Source organism: Tinamus guttatus, unplaced genomic scaffold (genome assembly GCF_059628265.1).
Source record: "Tinamus guttatus ecotype Peru unplaced genomic scaffold, ASM5962826v1 Tinamus_guttatus_pri_ptg000510l, whole genome shotgun sequence".
NCBI classification, from domain to species: domain Eukaryota; kingdom Metazoa; phylum Chordata; class Aves; order Tinamiformes; family Tinamidae; genus Tinamus; species Tinamus guttatus.
The window spans coordinates 2,430,368-2,456,435 of NW_028289044.1; the positions used below are offsets into that span (position 1 = coordinate 2,430,368).

Consider the following 26,068-nt stretch of genomic DNA (forward strand, 5'->3'; position numbering starts at 1 on the left):
AGCCCAGCTGTGGCACTGCACAATGTGTTTTCCGCAGAGCAGCAGTGACTTTTCTGTGTGCAACTCCCAGTCTGTTCCTGTGCCCAGGCTCCTGCTTTTCCCCTCATGTTCTTGCACAGTGCCCAGTACAGAGTTAAATCTGGTTACAACTAACCCTCTGAGAAGGGAGGAGGGTTAGCTCCACAGCCCCGTCCATTGTGCAAGCCTAAAGATGCTTGTGCTGCCCCAAGCGAGGGGCTGCCGCTGAGTCAGAAGTGAGGGGCCACCAGCAAAGGACAGGCAGGGGGGCTCCTTCTGGTGCCACTGCACTTAAAGCACTCACCAAGCCATGACCTTCATTTGCTGTTTTCTACTTGCATCTCTGGGTATGTTTTGAATTATTCCTCTCCTCTCTTCCACTGTGAACGCAGGAGGGTGTTAAAGAAGGCGAAGGATATCACAGGCCCCTGATGATACATTCAGCTCCTGGAGGTTTGACACATTGCCACTTCCCACAGATCCTGAGTGACTGCTTATCTGCCTGCTGTTTCTCATCACCTGCTATTTATACTTCCCTGGTTTTCTATCCCTGTAACAAAAGTTATAGCCAAACTAATCTGAATTCAAGTACTCAAGGGCAGGTTTTCAGAGAGTTGCAGGAATAGCTGCTCCCAGAACTCTGTAACTCCATCTGAACCCACAGGCCAAAGTCCTGTGATGGGAGGAAGGTCAATAAATTCTTGTCTTCACTATATGTAGTTGCAGTCGTATCATGTAAGCTCACATGATCATGGCTGTGATTACTTGGCCAAAGCAGATCATGGCAAGAAGGGAGCCTGTAATTGTCCCTAAAAAAGAATCTGACAATATTTTCTAGCAAAACCAAACCTATCTTGAATCAAACTCCTGCCTAATTAAATATGTGCTAAACTCACCACATTTATTCAAAGGAGGAACAAAACACCCCTGAAACAGCACCAAAATTAAGTCACTAATTGATCAACTCTATACGTCAACACTATAACTGTATCCAAAAGCAATCACTTATTGATCTGGGTCTTGAAATATAATTCTCATTCTAAATAAAATGGTGCTTCCAGCTTTCACAGCATTGTCATACTTCAGAACTCTGCATAAATATTGTAAAAGTTAGTAATAGCTTCCGTTTCAGAATAGTTTCTAGTTTCAGAACTAGAGGTAATGGCCACAAACTGAAGCACCAATTAAGGAAAAATTTCTTAACAGTGAGGGTGACAGAGCACTGGAACAGGCTGCCCAGAGAGGTTGTGGAGTCTCCTTCTCTGGAGATCTTCCAAACCCACTTGGATGCCACCCTGTGCCACGTGCTCTAGGTGACCCTGCGTGTGCAGGGGGTTGGACTAGATGATCTCTAGAGGTCCCTTCCAACCCTAAGCATTCTATGATTCTATGATTCTAATGCAGCCTCAAAAGGAGGTTGAATGTAGACCATCAACTCCATCTGAGGGGAAATTTCAAGGACTGCATAGGAAGTCAACAGTAAACCATTGGCTGGAAATGAAGGACAAACTGCATTTTTTTCAGTTTTCCCTATAGCCCCCAAGGGTTTGTGAACATCACTTGATTTACCAGCTGGCGGAGGTAGTCCTGAATTGTGCTGGGATAGACAAGTACGCTGATGGCAACCAATGTGTTGAGAGCAAAGTCAAAGATCTGGTAACAGAAGAAAGGAATGATCCAAGCTGCATGTTGCTAAAAAAGAAATAAAATAAAAACTCATCAGCCACAAGCTAAAAATGAGATATTTCTGCACTGAAATCTAAAAAAATCTAAAAAACATTTCATAGAATGCAGTATTATATTTCATGAAACCATAACAGCAAACAACTCTTTAAATGAGCTAAAAGAAACATGACATTCAGCCAAAAGAGCTGGCCAGGCCAACTTGGATTCTAAACTGCTGTAATATGGCTGGTATAAGTCCTGCAGCTCATTTAACTGTGACATGTAGAAACCACATAACACTGCCCTTACTTTCTTGGATATCAGCCTTTTCTTTTTATCTTTTTTTATTATTATTTAATGGGATTGATATCTGTACAAAGCCCAGGCTTGGGAGCTTGCTCATAAACTGTAGGCAACAAACTTAACTGGGCAGTCTTTCTGCTTAAAGCATAGGGCCATGAAATATCACAGATATAAATGATCAGTTCTGTCTCTTGTCTTTTTTTTTCCTGCTTTTAACTAAACAACAACTAAAGAAACTCTTGGGAAGTAGTTTTCCTAATTTAGTTTCTACAGAGTTTTAAAAATCACTGACTCATGCCTTTACTGACTATAATGAATTACCTTATATGCTCCATACGTAGCCATTCCACAGATCAGAATCATAAGGAGAGAAATTGCTGTAGCTATGCACATATCTGGAAGAGAAATGCATAAAATGATTGCAGAAAAATACAGAGCTCAGTTCTGTTATTTTGCCATCTGCCTAGTGCAGTGCATGTTGAGGAGCAAGATGGTCAAGTGAGGTGGAGATGAGGGCAAGCAGGTCATTCATCCTACACTGGATGAGATCTCTGGCTCCTGTGGGAAACCTCCCGACAAAAAAAAAGCAACAGCTGATGAACACATCACACTGAACAAGCATTTGTAACCTCTGCCATGCTGCGCAGATGCTGTGAATATTTTCATTTTTCTGAGGATTTTCAACAGTCAGGGTAAGACTTGACTAGAAGGCTCTTCCTCCCTGTGATGATGACCTGTGTATCCACATAGGGCTGACATGCAGTGAAAAGGTGACCAGCACAGACACATCTGAGCTTGCCAGACCCATATGAAGCTCAGCAGGAATCAGTGGCCTGGCTACTACCCACCGCCTTGGGTGCATTCACACCCTGCCCCAAACCCTGACACAGCTCCCAGCATCAGCACAGCTCCTGGTCAGCAGGAACCACTGCCACATCTTCAACCATCCGGATCAGCCTCTCGGAATTTAAAAAACATTCACAGCCTTAAAAGTGATGACCATATTGACCTAAATAGCCGAGTTCAAATTAACCTCAGCAAGGGCAGGATCTTCTCATTATTGCCACTTTTACTCCATGACTAACCCAAACGATGCCCAGTTAAAATGGGTCATAACACAAACAAAAAGAGAATAAACACCATAGATTGTTTTTGTATCGTGCTCACGTATCTCTAAAATCTTTAAAAAAGTAAAAGGGAATTTCTAAAATGAAAATTGGACATGGCATCTTAGTGTAGATATACTGGAAACTTTAATTTCACCTGAGAATACTCCAGAGTTGTACTGTTTGTATAAACACATGACTGTCCGGAAAGGCAAAGTAGCATATGAAGCAAAACACTCTTGTAGCAATTATAGAAGCCCTACTTTTTTATTCTACGGCTCCTGAGCTTTTAGTTAACTTCTCATTGCATTTTAGGAGTTCCTAAGCCATGAACTGCTGGAAGGGGATTCTGGAGGAAAGAATAACATTTGGCCTTTTCCCACAGACCTCCTTGGTCCACACCATTATGGGCTGTAGCGAGAATGCCAGAATTAAGACTGTATTTCTGAGCCTGAATTATCTGCAACAAAACACAGTATCTACTTTTAAGAGGCTGAGAGAGTGTACAAAAAGAAAAGAGGATGCAAGGTACAGGGGACATAATCTGCAGCATTCCCAGCTGGCCTGAGAGACACCTGCTGCTTACAGCTCTGTTACCAGCTGCTTTTAAATGACTTTTCCGATGAAGCATCAGGTAGAATTGGGTCACAGTGAAGTACAAGGTAGATACGCAAAGAGTTCACTACTCACCACTGCCTGACTCTGGAGACACTTACGGTGCTAAAATGCCTCTATTTGATTACAGAGTTGCCATGGCATGTGAATACGGAGTCCAGCACACGGAGAAGCATGCCCTTGGCAAGGGAGGCCTCCTGGCTTCAGCAACACATGTTCCTGTGCAGCTGCCTTCCACCCTGCTGTGAAGCCCCCCAAAGGGCCGGCCCTGGCTTTAGCCACAGTGCAAACACTGGAATCTTTGAGTGTTATTTATCCAAATAAATAAATAACTTGTGCTGCTCTCGTCTCTCATCTAGGTACTCAGCTCTGAGTTTTGCTGCATGAGAGCTGCCATATGGAGCCCTCTGGGCTCCCTGCTTGTGATTCAGAAGGGGCTGACGCCTTGTTAGGGCAACCCAAGCTGTTCTTTGGAGAAACCTCTTTCTCCTCATCAATTGTATAGGGAATATTGACATGTAACTTAGTCATCCGAGTTATATGCCCTGAGTGGTCTCTAGCTTTTTAGGTGCTGTAATAGCTGTGTTGTTTGCCTATTACAGGTAAGCGGAATTCTGCCCCCAACAGAGAAGCACCTAAAAAAGAAGCCTGTGCTAATGAAGGCTGCCTCTTGGATCAATTTTGTTACTTTGAGAAATCAGTTTGTAGGTGCTGCTCATTTATTTATTCCAGCCATTCTTAACCCCTTCACCTACTCAGTGTTTCCAAGGGGAAGCTGCTCCTGCTGGCAGTGCGGGCAGACGCAGCGCAGACACAGGCAGCGGTGGCTCAAAGCCACAGCCTGGTAAATTGTTATAAACTTGGCATTTGGGCTTTGATCTGACTCGCTCACGTTCTCAGTCTTTTCTGTGTTCCTAGCTGTACTTTGCCATGTCAAGTCATACTTGGCTCAAGCTGGTTCTTTCTCATTTAAGACTTCACTGCGTTTATTGAGCTGCGTTGACTTAAATTAACGAGGATGAAACTAGATATTCAGCACAGTAAATGAGAAGGTGACAGGGGTATATACAGTTTTGTAGGAACTGGTCTTGCTGTACTTTCCATGGTACTTGAGACTAGAACTGTATTTGGACTACTGCAGTATTTTTCTACCCTACTGTTTTTGATGTCTGTTTGAGTTTTTAGGTTTCTTTTTAAAGAAACCAACAGGATTTTTTCCCCCCTACATTTTGCAGTGAGTTCAGATCTTCTTGCCTGTGAGGAGGACTCCTACCTTCTGCTTTAGGGAGAAGATGCTGCCAGTGCTGGGCAGAGCTCCTGCCGTGGCAGACTCGCACGGAGCAGCCAACACAGGAGTTGACCCACAGCAGCAGTTCCCTACTGGGAACCACTGCCCCCCTTGCAGACACGTCCCCTGCCTAAAAGATGGGTCTTTCTCCCTGTGCCTCTCCGTAGGGAGGGCAGGGGTGGCTGCTGCAGCCGTGGGGAGGTGTCTCCTCCAAGCTGCCACGTCAGCGCCATCTTCTCCCCAGGTCACGAGGGAGGCAGTGGGTAGAGAAGAGCGTTCCTTGCCTTGGAGGTCAGCTCATTTCCTCCAGAGGATAAGGCGAGGCAGCAAAATGCAGCCCTGAACAGGCTATGCTGGGGCAGGAATTTGTTTTGCTCCCTCTCCCCATGTAATGGGGCTTATGCTGCACTGGAGATGCTGGCGGAGAGGGTCCAGGATGCTTTACTATCTCCCTTCTCCCCCAGTCCAAGCCTGCTATCTGTGGCCTTTCTTAGAAGCATATTTCTATTTGAATTAATCTTTTTTAGGTCCCAGATGCATGTCACATTGCCCAAAGAGAGCATCCATCAGTGTACCCTGCCTTATGGTCCCTGGGGCTCTGCACAGCCCAACAGCTCTACTGTCTCCCTCACATGTCCTGGGGCTGATTTTGGCCTCATTCTCTAACACCAGGGTTCAAATTCCCATGGATTTCTGCAGGGCACACAGAGAATTTCAGTCCTAGCTTTGCTATGGCTTCTGAAGTATCACATACATCTGTGACACTGTGGACGTCGTAAATAAAAACAAGCGACAGAGCTCCGGGCTGTTAAAACGTCAGGATCACACTCTGTATACTGGGCAAGCTGAGCAGGAGTCCCAGGTGAAACCCTCAGAAAAGCCAAGATGATTTATAGGGCTTTCCCCTCTTCTGCAGAGATTATTAATCTTTTAGTAATAGCAAAGGCAACTGGCTAGCTAATACATTTCTAGAGTTTCCTAGTCCAGCTTCTAGTTCATAAACTCTCTCAGGTCCTAAGGAAATAATAAAAATTAAAATGAGGCTAACTGGACTCGGAGGAATATCCCGTACAGTAGGAGCCTGGAGTTTTCCCTAGTTCCCAGATGTGTGAGTCAGCCAAACCACACACACTTGTCCTCACAGTAGGTCCATCTGCCACATTGCAAATCCTGGTATTTTTCTTTTTTCTTTTTTTTTTTTTTTGCATTATTTCTTTTCTAAAATAGAAGGGAAAAGCTATAATTTACTGCTGTTTATAAGTGCTCAGGTAAATGTGCTCTTCTTAGTAGAACAGTCATTTCTGACCCTATGGTAATGCCATAGGGACCAAGGTAAATTCTGAAATTATGGATGAGCAGAAGAACTGATGCTCATTGGCATCATTTGCAGAAGAATTGATGCTGCATTGACATTTCCAGATATTTTGCACTACATTGGCTCTGCTTCTCTGCATGTGACAGGATTTTTTTTCCAGTGCAGGGAAAAACTTTGAAAATACTCCATAAACCAGTCCTGTGCACACTCAAAAATAAGCACGAATATAAATATTAAGGGAATCCTGGTTTCTTGAAAGTCAAAGGCAAATCTGTCATTAACTTGATGGGAGCCATAGTTCCACCACTATGATTCAGTAAGTCTATTTTCAGCTGATGTTATGCCAAAGAGCCTATCTGAAGAGGGATGGAAAGAGAGCGACAACTCTGCTCACAAACTCTGCGTCTACTTTTTTTCTCTTTGCTATTGACAGGGCAGTATTGAGAATAATGGCTCATATTTCTGTCATTTTCATTTGTCAGCACAAGTTAACAACTTGGAGACCTTCACTAGCATAAAAATTGATGTATCCTGTATCCTTATTGTATTTTGCATACATGGTTTCTGGTCAAAAATTCAGCAAATAGAACAAACCTAGGAAACATTTCTTTAGAAAATGACAAAAACAGGACACGAGAAAGTCATGTGAAAGTCTGTCTCGAAAAATAAACATTTCCTTGGATTTGAGCAATGTAATCATACTGTAAAGAAAAAATAAAACAAAAAAAAAACCAAAATCTTAATTCTCTCCTGCCAGCTATTTCCAGTAACCATAAAAGCCAGTAGCCTGATTCAGCTGTCTTTACTCAGTAAGGCATTAAACCTGAGGGAGTCAAAGAATAAAAGGAGACATTAATTCAGACGTTCATTTGTAATTTAACTGCCTGGGAAATGTTCCCTTTACCAAATGGAAACAAGGTTGCCTGGCCCACAAGCCATCCTTTTACCGTCTTTCAGGGTTCATTTCAGAAGCCTCAATAAAAAATACAGAAAATACAATTTTCAAATGTAGATGGAAATTCCCAATGTACTTGAGGTGACAGCTATAGCATTACAAAACAGAATTACTATTTTAAAGCCTTGGGCACTGGCAGGCCTCTGATGTCAGCTATATAAAACCACACTGACAGACAGTTATTACCAAGGTTAATCTCTGAGAATTAGGACAAGGCAGTCAGTTTTAATATGTCAGAAGCAGCTAGGAGCCCATCTGTATCTACTATGGTCCTTACTTTCTTAAACCCAGTTATATAAAAAGATTTTTACTCAGAAGTTGTAGTTGCTTTCAGTCAAGACAAGTAAAGCAGCAATTGCTCCTAAACCCTCAAGTTATTCCTTACCTGAGGCCCAGGAGCTCTGACACATCACACCATAATTATTTTTCTCATGTATGGAGCTATTCCTTCTTCTGTTGATATTTTATGGACTTTAATAGGAATAATGAAAGAACTTAGAATCTTTTGCCATGGATATGTTATTCTGAACATCAAGATACCAGGATAGCTAGTATGAGACCTTATTTCAGACTACAGTGAGAAATACTGAATGCATCCATCTTATAATCTGCAGATTGAGGCATTCTCATCAAAATCACAGAGGACAAGATTTTCAAAATACTACTCAAAAATTTAAAACAGACAAACAAGCAAACAAACCAAAGCATTACCAAATCATTTTTAAAAGTTGTGGAAGAAAAGTATATCTCCTCAGAAGGGATGGGAAGCTTCTGTAGGAGGTATAAATGGGTCTAAATCACTCTTCCCTGAAATTGTTTTGAAGCTTTGCTACGTCTTTTGGCAAGTGAAGGAAGCAGCTCTGTATTATCACCAACACAGTGATATATGGTTAATATTTATTCTTGCATCTGTTAGCACAGGCTTGCCCAAGTCACACCATATGCACGTGAGGGGTGAGTAACTCTGCGCAATGGGAACGAACACTTTCAGGCAATTATATAAATAGCAGCATGTGTCTTTATGCATGTGTAGGCACTAAAGGACACGCTGCACGGAGGGCCAGGGACTGCACAGCACCCTGTGTCCCGCAAAATCCCGCTGGAGGGTTCCAGCATCACCTGAGGGACATCTCCATGCCAAGGAGGTGTCAAGGCTCTGTCCTCATCTAGTCAGATAACAACATAGCAGATAAGATTACTAACATAGCACACAAGGTTACTAACAGGTAAGCTTCTTGAACCATGCCATAAATGCACCTTTCAAAATAAAAATAACTGTAAGGTACCATGGTGAAAAAATGATCGAAGCAGAATTATAGAAGCTATAGGATAGCTACATAACTGATGGAGAGTGGTGAGTGTGAATAGTTAAACCTCAGGTACTTACTGGCATCATCCATAAATTCAAATTCACCCCCTAACTCAGCACTCGTGAGGTGGTACTGGTCAGGATCAGTGAGGGCGCTCAGCAGGATCAGCAACACCACCGAATTGATGATCTGCAGAGAGGAACAAGGAAGAGGGTCACGCTCTGAACGTGTGCAGTGAAAACAGTCTGGAAAAGACATGCCCACCACAGGCTACACTGACTATGGCAGCGCTGGACTGCAAAGTTTAAAGTACTTAGCAGGAGGTAGTATTAACACTTTAATTAGGATCTCTGGTTTGTATAAAAATAAATACATTTTTTTTCCCAAGTGGCTGGAGAATGAAAGAACAGCTTAGGTTCCACCTTTTCCTTCCCACAACACCAGGCAAGATACCACTGCCCTTTCAGGTTGTAAAACATGCTAAAACATCCATCTCGGTTAGTCCTGTTGCAAAAATTAAAACCATTTTTTTTAAAAAAATCATCCTGAGAATGAGTGCTGTAGTCAGTGATGGCTAGCATGCAGAGCTGGGATTGAAGACATGTCCTGCTAAATTGCTAGATGATCAAAGAGGAGCTGATTTGTTGGGAGAGACTGAACTGTCAGAGCAGCTATGGAAGATGAGCTGATTCACACGAATCTCCTAAATAAGGAGGCCCAAGGAGACAAGAGTAAGTGGCAATATTAGCCCAGTGTCCAATGCACATTTTGCTACGTCACATGCCACAGAGAGAAATTCATATACACTGAGACTTGGATATGATACAATAAGTGAACAAAAAGCAAGCAAATAACATAGAAAAAAATTAGTAGAACCCAACTGCCAAGTATGAGACGTTAGAGGAACACAGAGGGAGCCAAGAGCTGTATTTTGAAACAGGTCTGAACAAAATACTCAGATCACATTGAGGTGAGTAGGAATAATTGTAGAAAAGAGATCGCACGGCATGAAATAACACAGCCTGGCTAAAAGTTTATCCTCCACAACTAGGAAGGTAAGTGATTAAATAGTACGCTGAGAGAGCTGGATTTTTACTGCTTTGGTTCTCACTTTCAAGTCATCCCAATTTGATCACAGGTTACTAACAGCAACAAAAAGGGGTAAGAACACAGGCTTGGATACATGAACAGGCTATCTTGGATAAGATAAATGTTTTTGATGTGTAAACTCCATCCAAGTTGAACCAATTTCAACTCTGTTACTAGAGATCTTCGAAATGCAGCTAGAATAAGTCGGGTTCATGAGATGTGGAAAGGGCAAGGCCAGTGTGTGCCTTTAAAAACAAGAAAAGCCACAAAGAGAACTGCTGGTTAGAGTGTGAGATTTAAGAATAAAGGAACCCAAGAGCAAATAATGAAGCCTGAATGGCACTCAGAACTGCTACGGACAGAAGCAATAACCAACATTTGCCAAGGACAAACCATGTTAAACCATGACATCCTCCTTCTCTGACAGGTCTTACAGACAGGGGAAAAGTGGCAGATATCATCCCTTTCCATCTTAGCAGGGCTTTGGGCATGATCCTTTATGAAATTCTCATAAGCAAGCTAAGAACACACTGCTTGGTTGGAAGTGCAGACAGGTGACTCAGCTGGGTGGGCAGCTGCAATAAAGGAAGAGTTCTCATGAATTCACAGCCAACATGGAAAATATATGGAATGGGGTTCTCAAGTATTGCTGAAATACTCACTACTGTCACTTGTGACTAGTATCTTTGCTTAATTTGCAGGTCATGCCAAGCTGTAAGCACTTTAGGAGATGGAATGAAAAAGATTTTATCAGCTATAGCAAAAGCCTGAAGCAAATAGAGCATAATTCTGTAAGGGCAAATGCAAAGCACCACATTTGTGACAACTGCTGTGACATATGACTCAATAGGTAACGGTTCTTCAAAAAGGTGTCTGGGTATGACAACGAGCAAACTCTGACTGTGAGTCAGTGTAATCCTGTCAGCTCCTCCCTGCAGCTGCGTCACGGCGGGCAGCGCGGCACGAACACGAGCGTCAGACCCGCGCGGCCTCCTCGCCTCGATGGGACCACGGCGTCCCCACACACCCCTTGGGAACCTACCTAGAAGGTCCCAGCCACAAGTGGGTCACTGGCCTCCAGAAAGCATGGACTGGTGGAGAAGACGACTGTGGGTGCTTAGCCCAGTGAAAAGTAGGTGGAGGCAGGTGGGGAGATGATGGGAGTCTTTCACATGCAGGAAGGCAAGGAAAAGAAGAAGGTAATAAATACCTTTCCAGATAAACTGGGCTCTGAGCAAAATAACACTTTTAAGTTAGACTGAAGGAAGATTTGAGTTAGACAACTTGCTGAACAAGAATCATCAGACAGCAGAAAAGATTGTGCAAGGGTGTTAAGGAGTCTTCATCACTGAATTTTTATATAGAACAGCTGGATAATTTTGTGTTGGGAGTGCTGTAGTCATACATAGTCTTGTCTTGGCATTGAACATGGATCAGATGATCTTCAAAATCCAAACTTATATTCCATAAGTCCTCTCAATTTTTAACAGTATTTATAACTTACACTGCATTCCAGTTATTGCTTTATATTCTTTTGTAGCATGAGAGAAGATATATAACAGAAATACATGTTCCTTAAGAGGGGTACTCAAAATAATTCTCAATCACGATTTACAAATGTATATAATGTTGGTATTTTAAAGACATACAAGTTTAATCTTTTGCACAGATACAGACTGAAAGAGTCATAAAATACTGATATGGACACATCCCCATTTAGTTATGTCTAGATTGAGACTACGCAGTTATCAGAGCAGTATTTGGGTGTCTCTCTAACACACTGGATGTATATGCTTGACATAAACCCTCCTGTAGTCAATGGGAATGTATCTAATGCCGTTAGTGCATCACTTTTCTATTCCATGAGGTTTTTATCCTGAGCATAATGGTCTCTGAGCACTTTCCAAAACTACTGTCAACAGGGCAAGTGAAAAACATCATGTATTTATTCTCTCGACTTCCATCTCAGAGAAGAAAGTGTGCAAATTGGCTATATTGGGCTTGGGTTTTGTTTTTGAAGAGATGCAACAACAGAATTTTGAATAATGCTTCAACACAGAAATTTAACATGCCTAAAAACTTACTGATGTAGAATCTTCTTAGGACACATGATCAAGCAAAAGAGCATAAAGCGATTCCCTGCTGACATATGCAGTTGGTATGAGGGTTGAAGTCTCTGTTCTAGGAAAAGCAAAATATGTTTTGCTTTTCTCTCAGTGGTGCCAAGATTTCCTTCAAGATATTTTATATTACTTCAATAACAAATAATGCAATGACTAATCAACATTATGCAAAGCTTCAGGAAGAAACTAATCCCTATGCCTCCCTTATGAGACACGCTGTCCTCCTTTTACAGATGGAAAAAAATGGACATATGTTCATGAACGTGTGTCAAGTTGGTGTTCAGCTGTGAGAATGAAACGCAAGTGACCAGCTGGTCCTACTGCTGCTTATGACCACACTGCCACCCAGAGCGGCAGGACAGGGTCCTGAGGGCACTGACAGCCCCCACTGTCCCTGTCACCCTCCAGGGCCCTGACCAGGACCCATTTCAGCCCAGGACAGGGCCTCAGTGCTGCCCTGCGCCGCTACGTTGCTGGCTCTGGCCCCAGCTCCTGGGTGGACCTCCTGGGTGGACCTTTCAGACGCACATTGGAGTTTGGCTCCAGGCCTGTCTCTGGTCCTGTCTCCTCTCGCTGCCGGATGGTCCATGGTCCCTGGTTCAGTGTTTGCCATAGTGGGAGCAAATCCAAGTGCAAGATCCTGCACCTGGGGAGAAATAACCCTAAACACCAGTACAGGCTGGGGACTGACCTTCTGGAGAGCAGCTCTGCGGAGAAAGACCTGGGCGTCATGGTGGACAACAAGTTGACCATGAGGCAGCAGTGTGCTCTTGTGGCCAGGAAGGCCAATGGGATCCTCAGGTGCGTTAAGAAGAGCGTCTCCATCAGGTCGAGGGAGGTGATCCTGCCCCTCTACTCAGCCCTGGTGAGGTCGCATCTGGAGTATTGTGTCCAGTTCTGGGCCCCACAGTATGAGAGGGATGTGGAGCTGCTGGAGAGAGTCCAGCGCAGGGCCACAAGGATGATCAGGGGCCTGGAACATCTGCCCTATGAGGAGAGGCTGAGGGAGCTGGGCCTGTTCAGCCTGGAGAAGAGAAGGCTGAGAGGGGACCTGAGCAGTGTCTATAAGTACCTCAAGGGAGGCAGCAGGGAGGATGGTGCTGGCCTCTTTTCACTGGTGGCCACGGGCAGAACTAGAGGTAATGGCCAGAAACTGAAGCACCAGAAGTTCCACAGGAACTTAAGGAAAAATTTCTTAACAGTGAGGGTGACAGAGCCCTGGAACAGGCTGCCCAGAGAGGCTGTGGAGTCTCCTCTGGAGATCTTCAAAACCCGCTTGGACGCAGTCCTGTGCCACGTGCTCTAGGTGACCTTGCGTGTGCAGGGGGGTTGGACTAGATGATCTCTAGAGATCCCTTCCAACCTTAAGCATTCTGTGATTCTATGATTCTAAGAGGACAAATTCAGCCCTTTTTGGGGGAGGGTCCCTGAAAGGGACAAGGGGAAGGAGGCTGCGCTCTCAAGGCCTTGCTCTCCGGCTCTGCTTGTGCACAGCTTAGCAAAAACGTGACTGCGAACACAAGTGTGCAATTGTATCACAGCAAAGCACTGCCTTCTGCGTAAAGCCAAAGAGGGGAGAGCGAGGGTGCTACGAGTAGTGTTGGGAGACAGGTGACGGATCTTGCGCTGAAGAAACAGCTCTTCAGAGGGGCCAAGAGTGTCCTAATGAGACTGCACATGGGAGACAGCTCTCAGAGTCCTAAAAGTGTCCAGCTACCCCCCTGCCCTAATTCAGGAAGAAAAAAAAAATCACAGATGAAAAATATTCACTTTCTTGTCCACACAGAGGAGGAAAGGAACGTGGTGCTTTTGTCCAGAGCCAAGACATGTGTTTAAAGGAAAGAGAAAAATGTATTTTTTTTTCCACTATGTACAACAGGAAGCATTTTGGAAAAGACAGGTGGCCCAAATACTGAAGATTTCCTGCTTCAGTCTTATAAAACATGATTTCATAAACCCAGATATTTTAAACAGCACCAGCTGTGAGCAGGGCAGCCCATGGCGAGGGCAGGACCGGCAGCGCCTGCCGCTCTCACGGCTTCCGCAGCGACGGAGCCTCCCTGGTCTGACTCCAGGGAGCTCTGCTAGTGGGGGTGATGCAGAGTTTATAAACCACATAATGCTCTAGAATCTCGAATGAGTTGTCTTCTTGGCCATATCATTTCCTTCAGAGATCAGCAGTAAACGATGGGGGCCCACTGAGACAAAACACAAGAGAAAGAAGATGTCACCTGCACGCCGATGGGTGATGCCAAAATGAACAACACAGTTTCATTTCAGACTCTTCACAGCACTGTGTGGTGTTTAGCCCCTCTTATCCGAAATCAAACGAGTAGCTCCTGGGAATATACCAATAATACAGATCTTTTTCCTACCTCAGTATAGATTGGAAACATTCAAGCTCATATCTAAGTCCATAAACATTGAAAGAATTCTCAAGTGTTACATTAGCTAGAAGAGTTGAAGCAAAATGGCTCTGATAAGGGAGTTTGTAAGAGGAAGTATTAAACACACTTTAATTTGACATGTTGCATTAAACTATCCCAGTGTTTCTATTAAACACCATAGGGTCTGTTGGGCAAATATTCTATCACAGTTCTCTCTGCAATTTCCAGTGTGGTGAAGAAAGTTCCTTATGTTTATTGGAAAAAAAATAAATAAATAAAGACCCACAAGAGAGAACTAGCTTTGTTTGTACTGATAATTCAGTTGGTACCTGGATCCAGCATTCTGTGCACTGTCTCTTTGGGGGAACTTCTAATTCTGGTTTAACCTCCCCAACTTTCTGTAATCCATATTATAGAATTAGAACTGAATGATACAGGGGGCTATTGCCATACACATCACTACAGCCGAGGGTGCAGTCCTCTGCCTGTCACTGTCCTTATCTGCTGCAAGAGGCGACGGTGAACAAGATTGTTGAGACTGAGCAGTGAGAAAGAGCAGATTTCTACAAAGATTTTGAGTGGTGGCCCATCTCTGGGACTGCCAACCAAAACACTCAAACCTTGGTTGGCTTTGAATTGGTAAACACAATTCTAGCAGACATTAAAAAAAACACAAAACAGAAGGATTTAGTTTGTTACTCTACAGAGCTATCACCAAAGGAAACTACTTATTAAGTATTTTTTGCTGGTAAGATATCCTAAGTGTTTTTAAACAAACTGAATAAACTCACAAGCAAAATCCCAGTTACCCTGTCTCCCACAAAAAAGGTAATTTTATGCCTGTAAGTATCTATATGCTGTAGAAGCAAAACCCCACTCTTAAATTTTTTTTGCTCCTTGAACCTAAGTATTTTATACTATTGCATAGTATAGTAAGCATCTTATATTACTTGGCTGTTTGAGCTCAGTATTGCTATTAAAATACTACTAAAATATTACTATTACAAACAGATCTGTTCCATTTATCTTTTGCCTCCCATTTGGCATGTTCTTTGCATTTCTCCTGCAAGGAAACATTTAACATGGAAGACTAACAAAAACAAGAACACTTTTTTACCATGAAGAGGACGCACAATCCTATAGAGGTTTGAGCTCCTAAGGAAAGAAGGAGCAGGAGAATTCTGGCTGTCGGCGAGATCCTTCTTGCTTCATTTCTCTCCTACAGAAGCCTTCTGCCTCACACTATTTAAAATACATCTATTCTCCAATGCAGAGCACAGGGATAAGCTACAGATACATTCTAAACAAGATAATTAAATGGTACAAGGAAGAAAACCCAGCCACAATAAGTTGCCCTTTTACCTAATGAAAGCATAACACTCTGAAGGGGAGCAGAAAGCTGGCCAGGCAAAGATGGGTTAAAAGCAAACCCTTCATGCCATTTACTAGGGGAACTCATTATCAGACATTGTTATTGAAGCCAAATGGTTGGAGGAATACAGAAAATGATGAATGTATATTCAGAAAAAGTATGTGCTTACTCATAAAATCTTAAAATGTATATTATGTATATATATATGTATATAAATATATATATATATGCCCTAATGCTTCAGACTATTGACCAACCTTAAGAATAATAGGGGAATAAGAGAAAATGCTTTCCCTGTATAGGTCATTCTTTCTTATTAGCCTTTGTGGCTTCTTAAAGCATATGTTTTGGGCTGCTATCTGAAGTACTGCACTGCAACAGCGAGAACATTAGTCAGATCAGAAGTAGCAATTAAATTTTTGTGTTCTTTAATCTGAGAAGATGGTTGAGTCTGGAATTCCGTGGCGCCTTTTTTTTTTTTTTTTTGTATTACTCATGAGAAGTTAAAGACGGATTCAGGAAGGCTCAGACCAGCATATTATAGAGAGCATATTTTAGAGAACTGAATATTTTAATCAGACTTTATGTATAATATCAGCTTTGATTATTATAATGGCACTAGCCATTGAACTTTCAAGTCTATACTGATTAAATTGATATAGGAAGTCCAGCACCATTTATCAGCACTCTTTTATACAAATGACTCAACTAATGCCTTTTAACAGTTCTAAAACCCAAACCACAAGAGGCCTGTCACTAATGAAATATGGTAATGACCAGATTTGTAAAAGAAAAATTAGATGGTCAGACTGTGCAGGATGCCCACAAGAGATTTCTGCCTCCCTAGAGATACAGTTTAATTTGTTATATATTTAATCTTAGTTCTTTCATGGTTTAAGGAAGTAGGATATTTGTATGCAAATGTATTGGTGCCTTCTTTATTATTCTTACATTGTACTTCCTGAAAGTTAAACCTGCGTCTGAGCAAGGTCCTGGAAACGACTGCTGAGGCCTTCTGCTCGGACTGGGGGAAAAAATATATATTGCAGGCTCACGTTTACCACCGGCAGACTTGCTCACAGCTTTTACTGAAGCACACCCTGGTTCAGCATGTCGTGGAGAAAGTGCAGCAAAGCACTGCTAAGTATAAAAACAGAGAAAGACTTGTTGAATCCTTAGCTGGGATTTGTTTGGTTTCTGCATTTGTTCTTCCAGAGTCGCTGGGTCTTGCAGGCGACAAGTGCGAGAGGACCTGTCAAAATGTTGTCACTGGCGTGAGCAGTGGCAGCTCCCAGGGGTCTGAAGCTGAACTCGGGCCTGTGGCAGGAGAGGCTCCAGCCTGCAGAGCAGCAACCAGGCAGCGGGGGTGCAGGTGGCACCATGGCCAGCAGCTCACGTGCCCCTCAAACGTCCCCGGAGGTGCCCGTGCTCAGGCCGAGCTGCCTCCTCCCTGCTCAGGCACTGCTGCCCTGAGGACAGCGGCGTGCCCGGGCTGCGGACACCAGGCCGCGTTCTCTTAATTAGGAAACGCGCCAGAACCCCGATCAATTATCCTCATGGAACCGCCGCGAGGCAAAGCCGCGGAAGCCACGCGAGGCTTCACGCCCGGCGGCAGCAAACGCATCACATCACAGCCCGGCACAGCAAATTGGTTACATAAGGAGGAGGGGAGCACTCCACGGGGCCCAGGATGGCTCACTAGAGCCAGATAATTCCTAACAGAGTAAACAACGTGGTTGCATTTGCTTGACCTATCTGGGCACAGCTGTTCTGCAGATGGGAAATGCACCTTTGCAAGGCGAAAATCCCCCACCAATCTGTATTTCTGCCAAAAGCATTTGTCTTGTCCATTTTAAGTAGCTTAATATATCTCCTGACAGAACAAGACCTTGTTCAGCAGAAGGCTGAAATGAAGTGAAAAACAGCCACAGCACTTTGAAAAGCTCTTTGAAGCCAGAGGACTAAAATCCCTGTAGCCAGAGCTGACTGCAGACGTACGAAAGGGAGCAGACCCAGAGGGGGTGCAGGAGCGGGGCACTAGGCTCAAGCCCAAATCGCTTCCTCATCGATGCCTTGCTGGCAGATTCAAAACGTCTGATGGAGCAGGAGGTTTTTCTTGCTCCCTCAGCTAGGAGCTTGACTTTGCTTTATGCCAGGTATGTATTTATTTGTTTTCTGCCTGCTAGGAGATTTGGGGCTATAACCTCATATTCAGCTGCAGACCAAAACACAAACTTGCCTGCCCACTTTCAAGCCTTAATAACTTTAAACTCCCGAAGACGTACAGTGAAAAGAGGACCCGAGCAATAAAATAGAGAAAAAGAAAGCAAGAGAGGAAATTAATCACTGGCTATTTTGCGACATCCGTTCCATATGTCCAGGAATACATAAGGCTAATTGCATTTTCACTGACGTCAGCCTAATCAACGAAGAGTTTACAAAGCTTAATGCATCCACCTCTGGCTCACTAGGAGATACATATTAACCTTCAACGGAACTTTTAAAACACATTTTACTTGATTAATGTAATTCCCCCCTTTCCTTCCATAAATATATTCATGGTGTTTGCAAGACATCTTATAAAAGACAAGGGTAAATATATTGTATTGTACTCTTAGTCTGTTTACTTTCTTTAACAAGCATTTATGTAAACTGTGCTCCTCTTACAATCAACCATCTGTTTGCTCACAGGAGGGAGACAACTGCTTCTTATAATCCCAGTGAATTTATTACCTCAATTGAAGAGCTTACTTAAAAAAGGGTACATTTTAAAAAAGATTTCATTTTCTGAATTGATAACTGTAATAACTGGAAGAGACAATACTGCACAGCTGATGCAGATTATCAGCTACAGTTGTGCGATTCATGCTTTGTGTGAAAAATCTTGGTGTTGTGTTTAGGGATATAAGAAAACTTGGATATGCACAGTGCTAAGGGCTCAAAGAAGTTTACAGAAACCCTTGTGTTGTGCTGCAAGCTCATAAATACTTTGGTAAAACCCCCCAAAACATTGCAGAGAATCACAGCTCTTCAATGCTTTAAGAAAGCTTTCAAAAGAAAGCACAGATACATTGATAAAATCTGGTACAAGCAACAAAATGCTGTTTCTGCTCTTTCGTGCAATACAACAAACACAAACCTGGATATTTTCACTGAGAAAAGAAAACACAGGTAACCTGGAGTACTGTATGGAACCATGAATCCATCATCATCTTTTTTTTTTCCAAATAATCTTTCTGGCGGGTTCACAGTTTGAACCCGTCAGCCACAGGTGAATGGGACAAGCCCTTCGCAGCCTTATTAATCTTCACTTTTAATTTCTCCCGCATGGTGCTTCATTTTGCAATTTAACTGAAAAGTCCCTCAAGCACAAACTGGAGGGGGAAGAAAGGAGGTAGAATAAGGTCCTATATTACAAACACAAGCCTGGATCTGCGCACAGGGGGTTATTTAAGGAGTCCTCCTTCATGAAGCAGACAATTAACTACTAAGTTATTTAAAACTCTTTCTCTAGGTAAGTTACAGAATGTAGTTATTTCAAAGGCCCTCCAGAGCAGATGCATTTTCTTCATGCTAGTGATCACTGCTGGTCTTTCCTTGCTCTTTCCAGGCCTAAAATAAATATATATGTAGTTCCAGTTTGTTGATTAGGCATTTTAGTGCAGGAGAATTCATATATTTCCCACTTGTCTTAAAGATAATGAAATGGACACGTGCAGTCTAAGAATAAACACTGAGTCTCCTCTGATACCAGTCTCAGCTGGATATTCAACATGTAATTAAACATACAGGGGGGCCTTTCAAAACAGGTCCCCTGCTTTTTCTTTTCCTCCCCACTTTTCTTCAGAAGCAAGCCTGTCTCGAAAGCAGCTCTCCTTGTAGTTTTTTTTTTCCAAAATCTGTTCTTTTTACTACTGTTTTTCCCCCCTCAAGATCATCGAATCATAGAATTCTTAAGGTTGGAAGGGACCTCTAGAGATCATCTAGTCCAACCCCCTGCACACGCAGGGTCACCTAGAGCACGTGGCACAGGACTGCGTCCAAGCGGGTTTGAAGATCTCCAGAGAAGGAGACTCCACAACCTCTCTGGGCAGCCTGTTCCAGCGCTCTGTCACCCTCAATATAAGAAATTTTTCCTTAAGTTCCTGTGGAACTTTTGGTGTTTCAGTTTCCGGACGTTTCCTCTAGTTCTGTCAGTGCCCACCACTGAAAAGAGGCCAGCACCATCCTCCTCACTCCCTCCCTTGAGGTACTTCTAGACACTGCTCAGGTCCCCTCTCAGCCTTCTCTTCTCCAGGCTGAACAGGCCCAGCTCCCTCAGCCTCTCCTCACAGGGCAGATGTTCCAGGCCCCTGATCATCCTTGTGGCCCTGCGCTGGACTCTCTCCAGCAGCTCCACATCCCTCTTGCCCTGTCCATTGTGTATGGACACAATACTCCAGATGCGGAAATTTCATGCTCAGCTTTCACGCTCAGCTTTCATTTTATGACAGGAAGAACAGACAAGAAAGAAATTATAAATCCTTTTATAAGGATACAGCTTAGGATAAAATTTTTTACTCACTACAGCCATCTCCACAACAAGAATCAGGAATCTCAAGTCATTTCAGATCAGATCGTGATTCCTTGCCCTGTCAGCGGAGAAATGTCACCAGTTACAGACACAACATCTACCAAGGGACGGGACCTGCTCATCTCGCTGGCACCACCCAGCTCTGGCCCCTCAGAGAAGTCTGGATCTTATATAAAACACAAGGCCTCGAACCTGTACCCACGCAGGCTCCTGCAGGCCCACACCGGGATGCGTCTGTAACGGCAACACTTCCACCTGCCTCACACGCCACCTTTCCAGGGGTGTCATTTCCCCCTTTCCACAATTTCAGTTCTTTTTTCCCCATCCTCAGTTTTCAACATTTCCTCATGCTCTCAGGTTGGAAAATAAGTGATAAATTAACATTTTCATGTTATTGTTTCTTTTTATTCCTTCTCCCTCCGAGGAGTCCTTGGAAAGCCCCATGCTTGCAACTCTTCATGGGAGTGAGCAGCTCTGTTCAACAGAGCAGCATTAGCAGCACTGGCTGCTAATGGGGCTGGAGGAGCTTTCAGGACCTCCGGGGTAGCTATATCCTATTTATGTGAGCAGTCGGTGCTGACCTCTGCTCCTTGCTACATAAACCAGCATTTTCAGGTCTATAAAACTACCATAAGAATCTCTTAACTGGCATTTAAGCACATTGCCACCATGTTGGTTTACACCTGCTTTTGAAAAAGATAAGGAATTCAGCGTGGTCCAATCCCAAAACACAAACCTTGATTCACCTTTTGACATCAAGTGCACTGTACTGATCTCAGCAGGGCGTTCAACTTGAAAAATCAATTGTACCTTAGTAAGCAAAACTTTCCTTTTGCTTTAAAACATAAAAGGCTACTACCACTACAGTTTTGCTCCATTAGGATTCAGTCGTGTTAGTAAAAAAACAAGCGGGATCTAGACAGAAATTATACAAGTTTTCATAAGAATATCTTGAGAACAGAACTGAAGCAACAACACTAGAAACGCATTGAACTTTCCCCAAACATCAGCTCAAATGCTGAATCCATCCTGGCTAAGAACTTAGGCTTCTTCTATTTACGTCCTTACCACGTGTCCTTCAGAGGGGACCTGAACACCTTGGTAACTCTCAGTTAATAAGAGCCTCTCATCCTTCCACTTGCTTTTATTTCAGTCTCTCTTTTGCAGGGCAGTGTCCCGAGCTGAGGGACAGCTCTGGTGGTGCAGGACAGCCCTGGGGGGGACCCAAGGGGGCCAGGCTGCCAGGCCCTGGCCCCAGCACCACAGCCAGCAGCAGGCACTGCCGGTGACACATGTTCACACAAAAATCAAAGCTCCTCCTTGATGCTTTTCTTCTGAACTTCAAGTTTTATCTTTTTCCTCCACCCAAGCCAATGGAAAATAATTCCTGTTGTCCTGGATGGGGCCAGTGGAGCCTTTGTGCATCTAACCCCCCATTGCAGGACATGGAAACTCCCCGCTGGTAACACTGTCAGCACCGCAGCCTCTGCTCCTGCTCTGCTTTTTAAAAAAGGAAAATTAAATCCAGTTACTCAGGAAGACGACCTGCTGCGTGTATAAATGCTGTTAAAGAGCTTACCAGAGAAGGTGTTAATTCTGACCCACCAACACTAACTAGATCACTCAGAACTTAAAAAGAAGTCAGCTTTGTTTCGCCCTCCAGTCTCAGGCAGATTTCAGGAGCCAAACCGGCTCATTTCAGGTGTCACTGCCCTGAACAGCACACCAGTCCAAGTGTCTAAAAGAAAATGAAGTAACTGGAAGCAATTTTGTCATTTTCCCTCTCTTATTTTCGAAGTATGACACTTGCTAGAGCTTTGCACCTGGAATCAATGCTTCCATGTTGTTGCTTGGGACCTCTGATTTTATGTTTGATACTCTACAGAGAAGTGTGAAGTCAAGGCCAGGGGGAGAAAAAAGCTAAAATAACCAACAGAATGGGACTGGTCCCAAGATGTGGAATGAATATTACCCCTCAGCCAGCCATATTAATGGCATTTTTATCTTCAACACATTGCTTGCATTGAGTGCTGACACCCTCCTTAAGCATTCCTTAAGAGAGCAAAGCAGCTCCTGAAGTGGGGCCTGTTTTGCAGCCCTAGTTGACCTTGGTTTCAGGCATTTGCATCTTACTGATACTGGGATGCCCCATTCCTTCTTCATAAGTTTCATTCAGCACTGAGGCCCCTCGGTGCTGTGTATATTATGCAACACTAGAATACTATACAATGCTGCGTTGCATTATATGCTTTTATATGCAGTGCATAGAGCTCCACCAGGAAAAAAAATCCTGAAATACCATAGCTAAGAAACATTAGTATTCTGAGAGCTATTATACTCTAAAATAGGGCAAAGTTAAATATTTATTTTCTAGCTATTGATACACTGTGAGACTACTGTAAGGGTGCCTGGTTGTTAAGAAGGCAGCTCCTTCCTTCCTTCCTTCCTTCCTTCCACCTCTGGGGCAGGGTGCTCCAATGCTGCAGCCACCTGCACTCAGCTCCCCCTTCTCTCTACTCTTGGTAGAGAGTCTTCAATTAAAACTAAAGGGCTTCCCAGGGAAGCAGACTATTTTTCCACATTTATTCTGACATGACATTCTGCCTCCAGAAATTATCCAACCTCAAAATCAGATCAACATGTGAAAATTTTATTTCTGAAGCCTGGTAAAACTTCCAAGCTACCATTTTTCTTCCTTGAGAAGCCTGTTCAACTGAATCATGGTATTAACAGCCACAGAATTAATCAAGCTTATACTTCACAGGCAGTGATATATAAAAAATGATAGGAAAACTATTCATTCTCTAGAGAGATATTTTCTTCTTCAAGTCATTTCCTGTAAAGCATAATGGCAAACAATGTGCAGAATACAAATTTGTGTGTTGAAAAAAAATCATTTTTTTCTGTTTGTGTGTTTTAACTTCGAGATAAAATTCATAATTCACTTGTGGGTTTGAGAAACACAATCACTTGAAATGCATGCAAAGAAAAAGATTGCCACCAAAAGAGCACGTATTTTTACATATTGCTACCCTCAATACCACACAGTATCAGGTCCTATTGATCTTCTGAGATAAAGACACATTTTGAAATATGATTTCCTATATGCTTGTGAACTGGCATCTTTCAGCTAAGGTCGCCACTGACTCAAGGAGTTACCCCTTACTTTTTTAATACTTTATATCTTTTTAAAGCTAAAAAAAGGTTTAGGGTTCATCATCAATACCCATTTTTATGTTTCTATTCTTAATAGTCCCAACCTTATAATCAAAAGGTTTGCAATATAGGAAGGACATAAAATCTGTATCATGACATGAGCTACTGTCAGTTTGAAGCCATTCAGAAATTTCCCTTGAAAAAGTTGCGAAAAAAGGAACAAAGCAAGAAATGTATTAATCAGAAAATATCTGCTAGTTAGAAAAGAAAATTGTAAATGTTATTCTGCAGAAAATATGATGTCAACTACAGTCAGTAAAATTAAAACATTGGCAATACAACAGATAACTAATTCTAAAACACTGCCAGGCTTTTTATCCTATCCAAGGCTAGTTGATGCACTTGATTGTCTCTTCCTCAACTATCTTTTAGCTCTATTAAAGGGCAAAAATTTAATAGAGCTAAAAGATAGTTGAGCCTGCTTGTGAGCCAATCAAGTGTCATCGACAGAATGAAATCATAAGCATCCTGGCAGCTTTTAGGTCATCATATTAAAACTTACTGAAACTCAATTGTAGCTAGTTAATGAAGGAAGTCTTTTTTCAACACTATGAGGATCAAAGATACAATACAGTTAAAGGAAATATCCTCTGCCTGTGGTATTAAATGAAGAACAATAAATAGCTCAACCGATGCACCATTTTCTCCAAGGTGAAACACATTTTATAAGATATAGATCGTTTTATATGATTTCTAGGACATTAATGACAACCTAGCCTTTTAATTACGCTGATTGAATTTATTTAACAGGATGCCCTACAATGGAGGGCAGCCCTGCATTTTTCACTTGCTCTGAGGCGAGTTTCAGTAGTTAGCAAATAAGCCTGAGTCTAATCTGCTTCCGTCTGCAATCATTTGAAAAATGATGCTTGGCAGGCAGCTCTGCACAGCCTTGGCATCAGATGGAGACTTATTTCTCATACCAAGAGACGCTGAGGACTAAACAGGCTGAGAAGTGCATCTACATAATCTAAAGTGACAAACCAGCGCTTTTTACCATCGTGACACATGTTTGCAAACCCGGCAACTACTGCAGGGCAGGCTTGGGGAAAGCCGCTTTCCCTGCGCCGCTGCCCAAGGGATTGAGGGAAGGTTGTTGGGGGCCGCGGGCTGGATGCACCTCCTCCCGCAGGAGCCTTTCCCTGTTTGTCAAGTGGCCTCTGGGACACAGGGCAACCGCGAGAGTTGTGCCTCCAGGGCCACTTCCTCACTCCCTATATTCCTTAAGAATGGAAGGCTTCCTAGTACCTGGTATCAGGTGGGCCAGGATGCCAGGACCAACAACTATCTGACAAATAGCGACCGGCAGTCACACGAGAACCTCCGACCTCTTTGCATGGTGCAAGGAGGGATGACAAACGGTCACCTCCACGCGGCGTGGGCAGCGCAGCCTCGCTGGGGCTAACGCGCTTGCGGGTCCACGTCGGCCTCGAGAAACGACGCCGGGAAGTTCGGGGGGCTCCACGAAGGCGCTCGCGTGGGGTCTGCACCTGCCCCGCAAACCCGCCTGTCCCTCGAGAGCCCGCGGGGCCCCGCGGTGTTGGCGGCCGCTCTCCCCGCGCTCCTCGCCCCGCGGAGCAGCCCGCGCGCCCGCCCAGCGCGGCCCAAGCGCCGCAGTTACGCGGTGAGGGGGATCCCCCCGGCGCGGAGCGGCCGCTCACCAGGTACCACACGCCGAGGAGGATGGTGCCGGTGCGGACATGGCAGCAGAGGCAGCAGCTGTTGGAGTAGAAGCGCGCCCAGGGCGAGCTCAGCATCTCGGCGGCTCCGCTGCGCGCCCCTCCGCGCCTCTGGCCGCGCTGCTCCGCGGGGCGGAGCCGGGCCGGGCCGGGGCCGGGCCGGGCCGAACCGGGGCCGCCCCTGCGGCGGGCGGGACCGCGCGGCGCGAAACGGAGCGGCGGGGGACGCCAGAAAGAAAAATCAAAAAGAATAATAAATAATAATAATAATAAATGATTATTATTATTAAGATCCAAAGTGGGAGTCGAGCAAGCCCGGGACAGCGTGTGCTCAGCGCGGCTCCTCGCCCTCAGGGGAGCTCTTGGCAATAGACAAAGCACGAGCTATAAAAGCCCCTTTCGGGGTAGAGAAGCACAAGGTGAAGGGGAGGAGGGCACCGGTTTGTCCCAGGTTGGAAGCGTGCTTCTCTCGCACCGTCCTCCTAATCCCCTCCAGCGCCGTGTTTAACCGGTGCACAAATTAACGTTAATCTCATTGGTATCAGCTCTACTTTTTCCACTACTGAGGCAGAGCAAGCTGCATTCGGTGAAGGGATCCAACCAGTGCAGTTAAGCAGTAGCGGGGCCACCAAGGCAGGTCTTTTCCCTAGTTAATTATTTGGGACTTGGCTTGTTAGAGGAAATAGGGAAGATTCTACCATGCGCTCTGTATGCTTAGCCTAATCCTAAGGATGATTTATTTACTGACGCCTGTCTTGGCTAACAACCAAGTTCTACAATTTATCATCAAAACGTAACATGGAAAAGTACTCAAATGTTTCCCTATACGGTTGCTTTGGGGCTCCTCTTTATTACTCGTGTACATCTGCACAGAACAGTGATGCTGAGATAAAAGCTAACTTGGCATGGAGAAGGTTTTCTAACTGTGCCTCATTCCTGCTATAAAACCACTACAATAAATTAAAATATTTTAAGTAGGAATTTCACTGTTTTTAGCTTGTCCTTATGAAACTTTTAAGCATTTTTTAATAATACGTAAAGAGAAAAGCCCCTT

At 43.8% G+C, this 26,068-nt stretch overlaps 1 protein-coding gene across 1 annotated transcript in view; it reads right to left on the reverse strand.

The window, feature by feature from the left end:
* Nucleotides 1-25,128, reverse strand: part of LAPTM4B (lysosomal protein transmembrane 4 beta) — a 57,013-nt gene extending 31,885 nt beyond the window's left edge. Inside the window, exons 1-4 of the mRNA XM_088533651.1 lie at nucleotides 24,997-25,128; nucleotides 8,653-8,764; nucleotides 2,308-2,381; nucleotides 1,588-1,710 (exon numbers count right to left, since the gene is read on the reverse strand). Coding sequence (XP_088389777.1) covers nucleotides 1,588-1,710; nucleotides 2,308-2,381; nucleotides 8,653-8,764; nucleotides 24,997-25,092 — 405 coding nt within the window. The 5' untranslated portion in view covers nucleotides 25,093-25,128. The remainder of the gene's footprint in view (nucleotides 1-1,587; nucleotides 1,711-2,307; nucleotides 2,382-8,652; nucleotides 8,765-24,996) is intronic.
* Nucleotides 25,129-26,068: the final 940 nt, after the last annotated feature.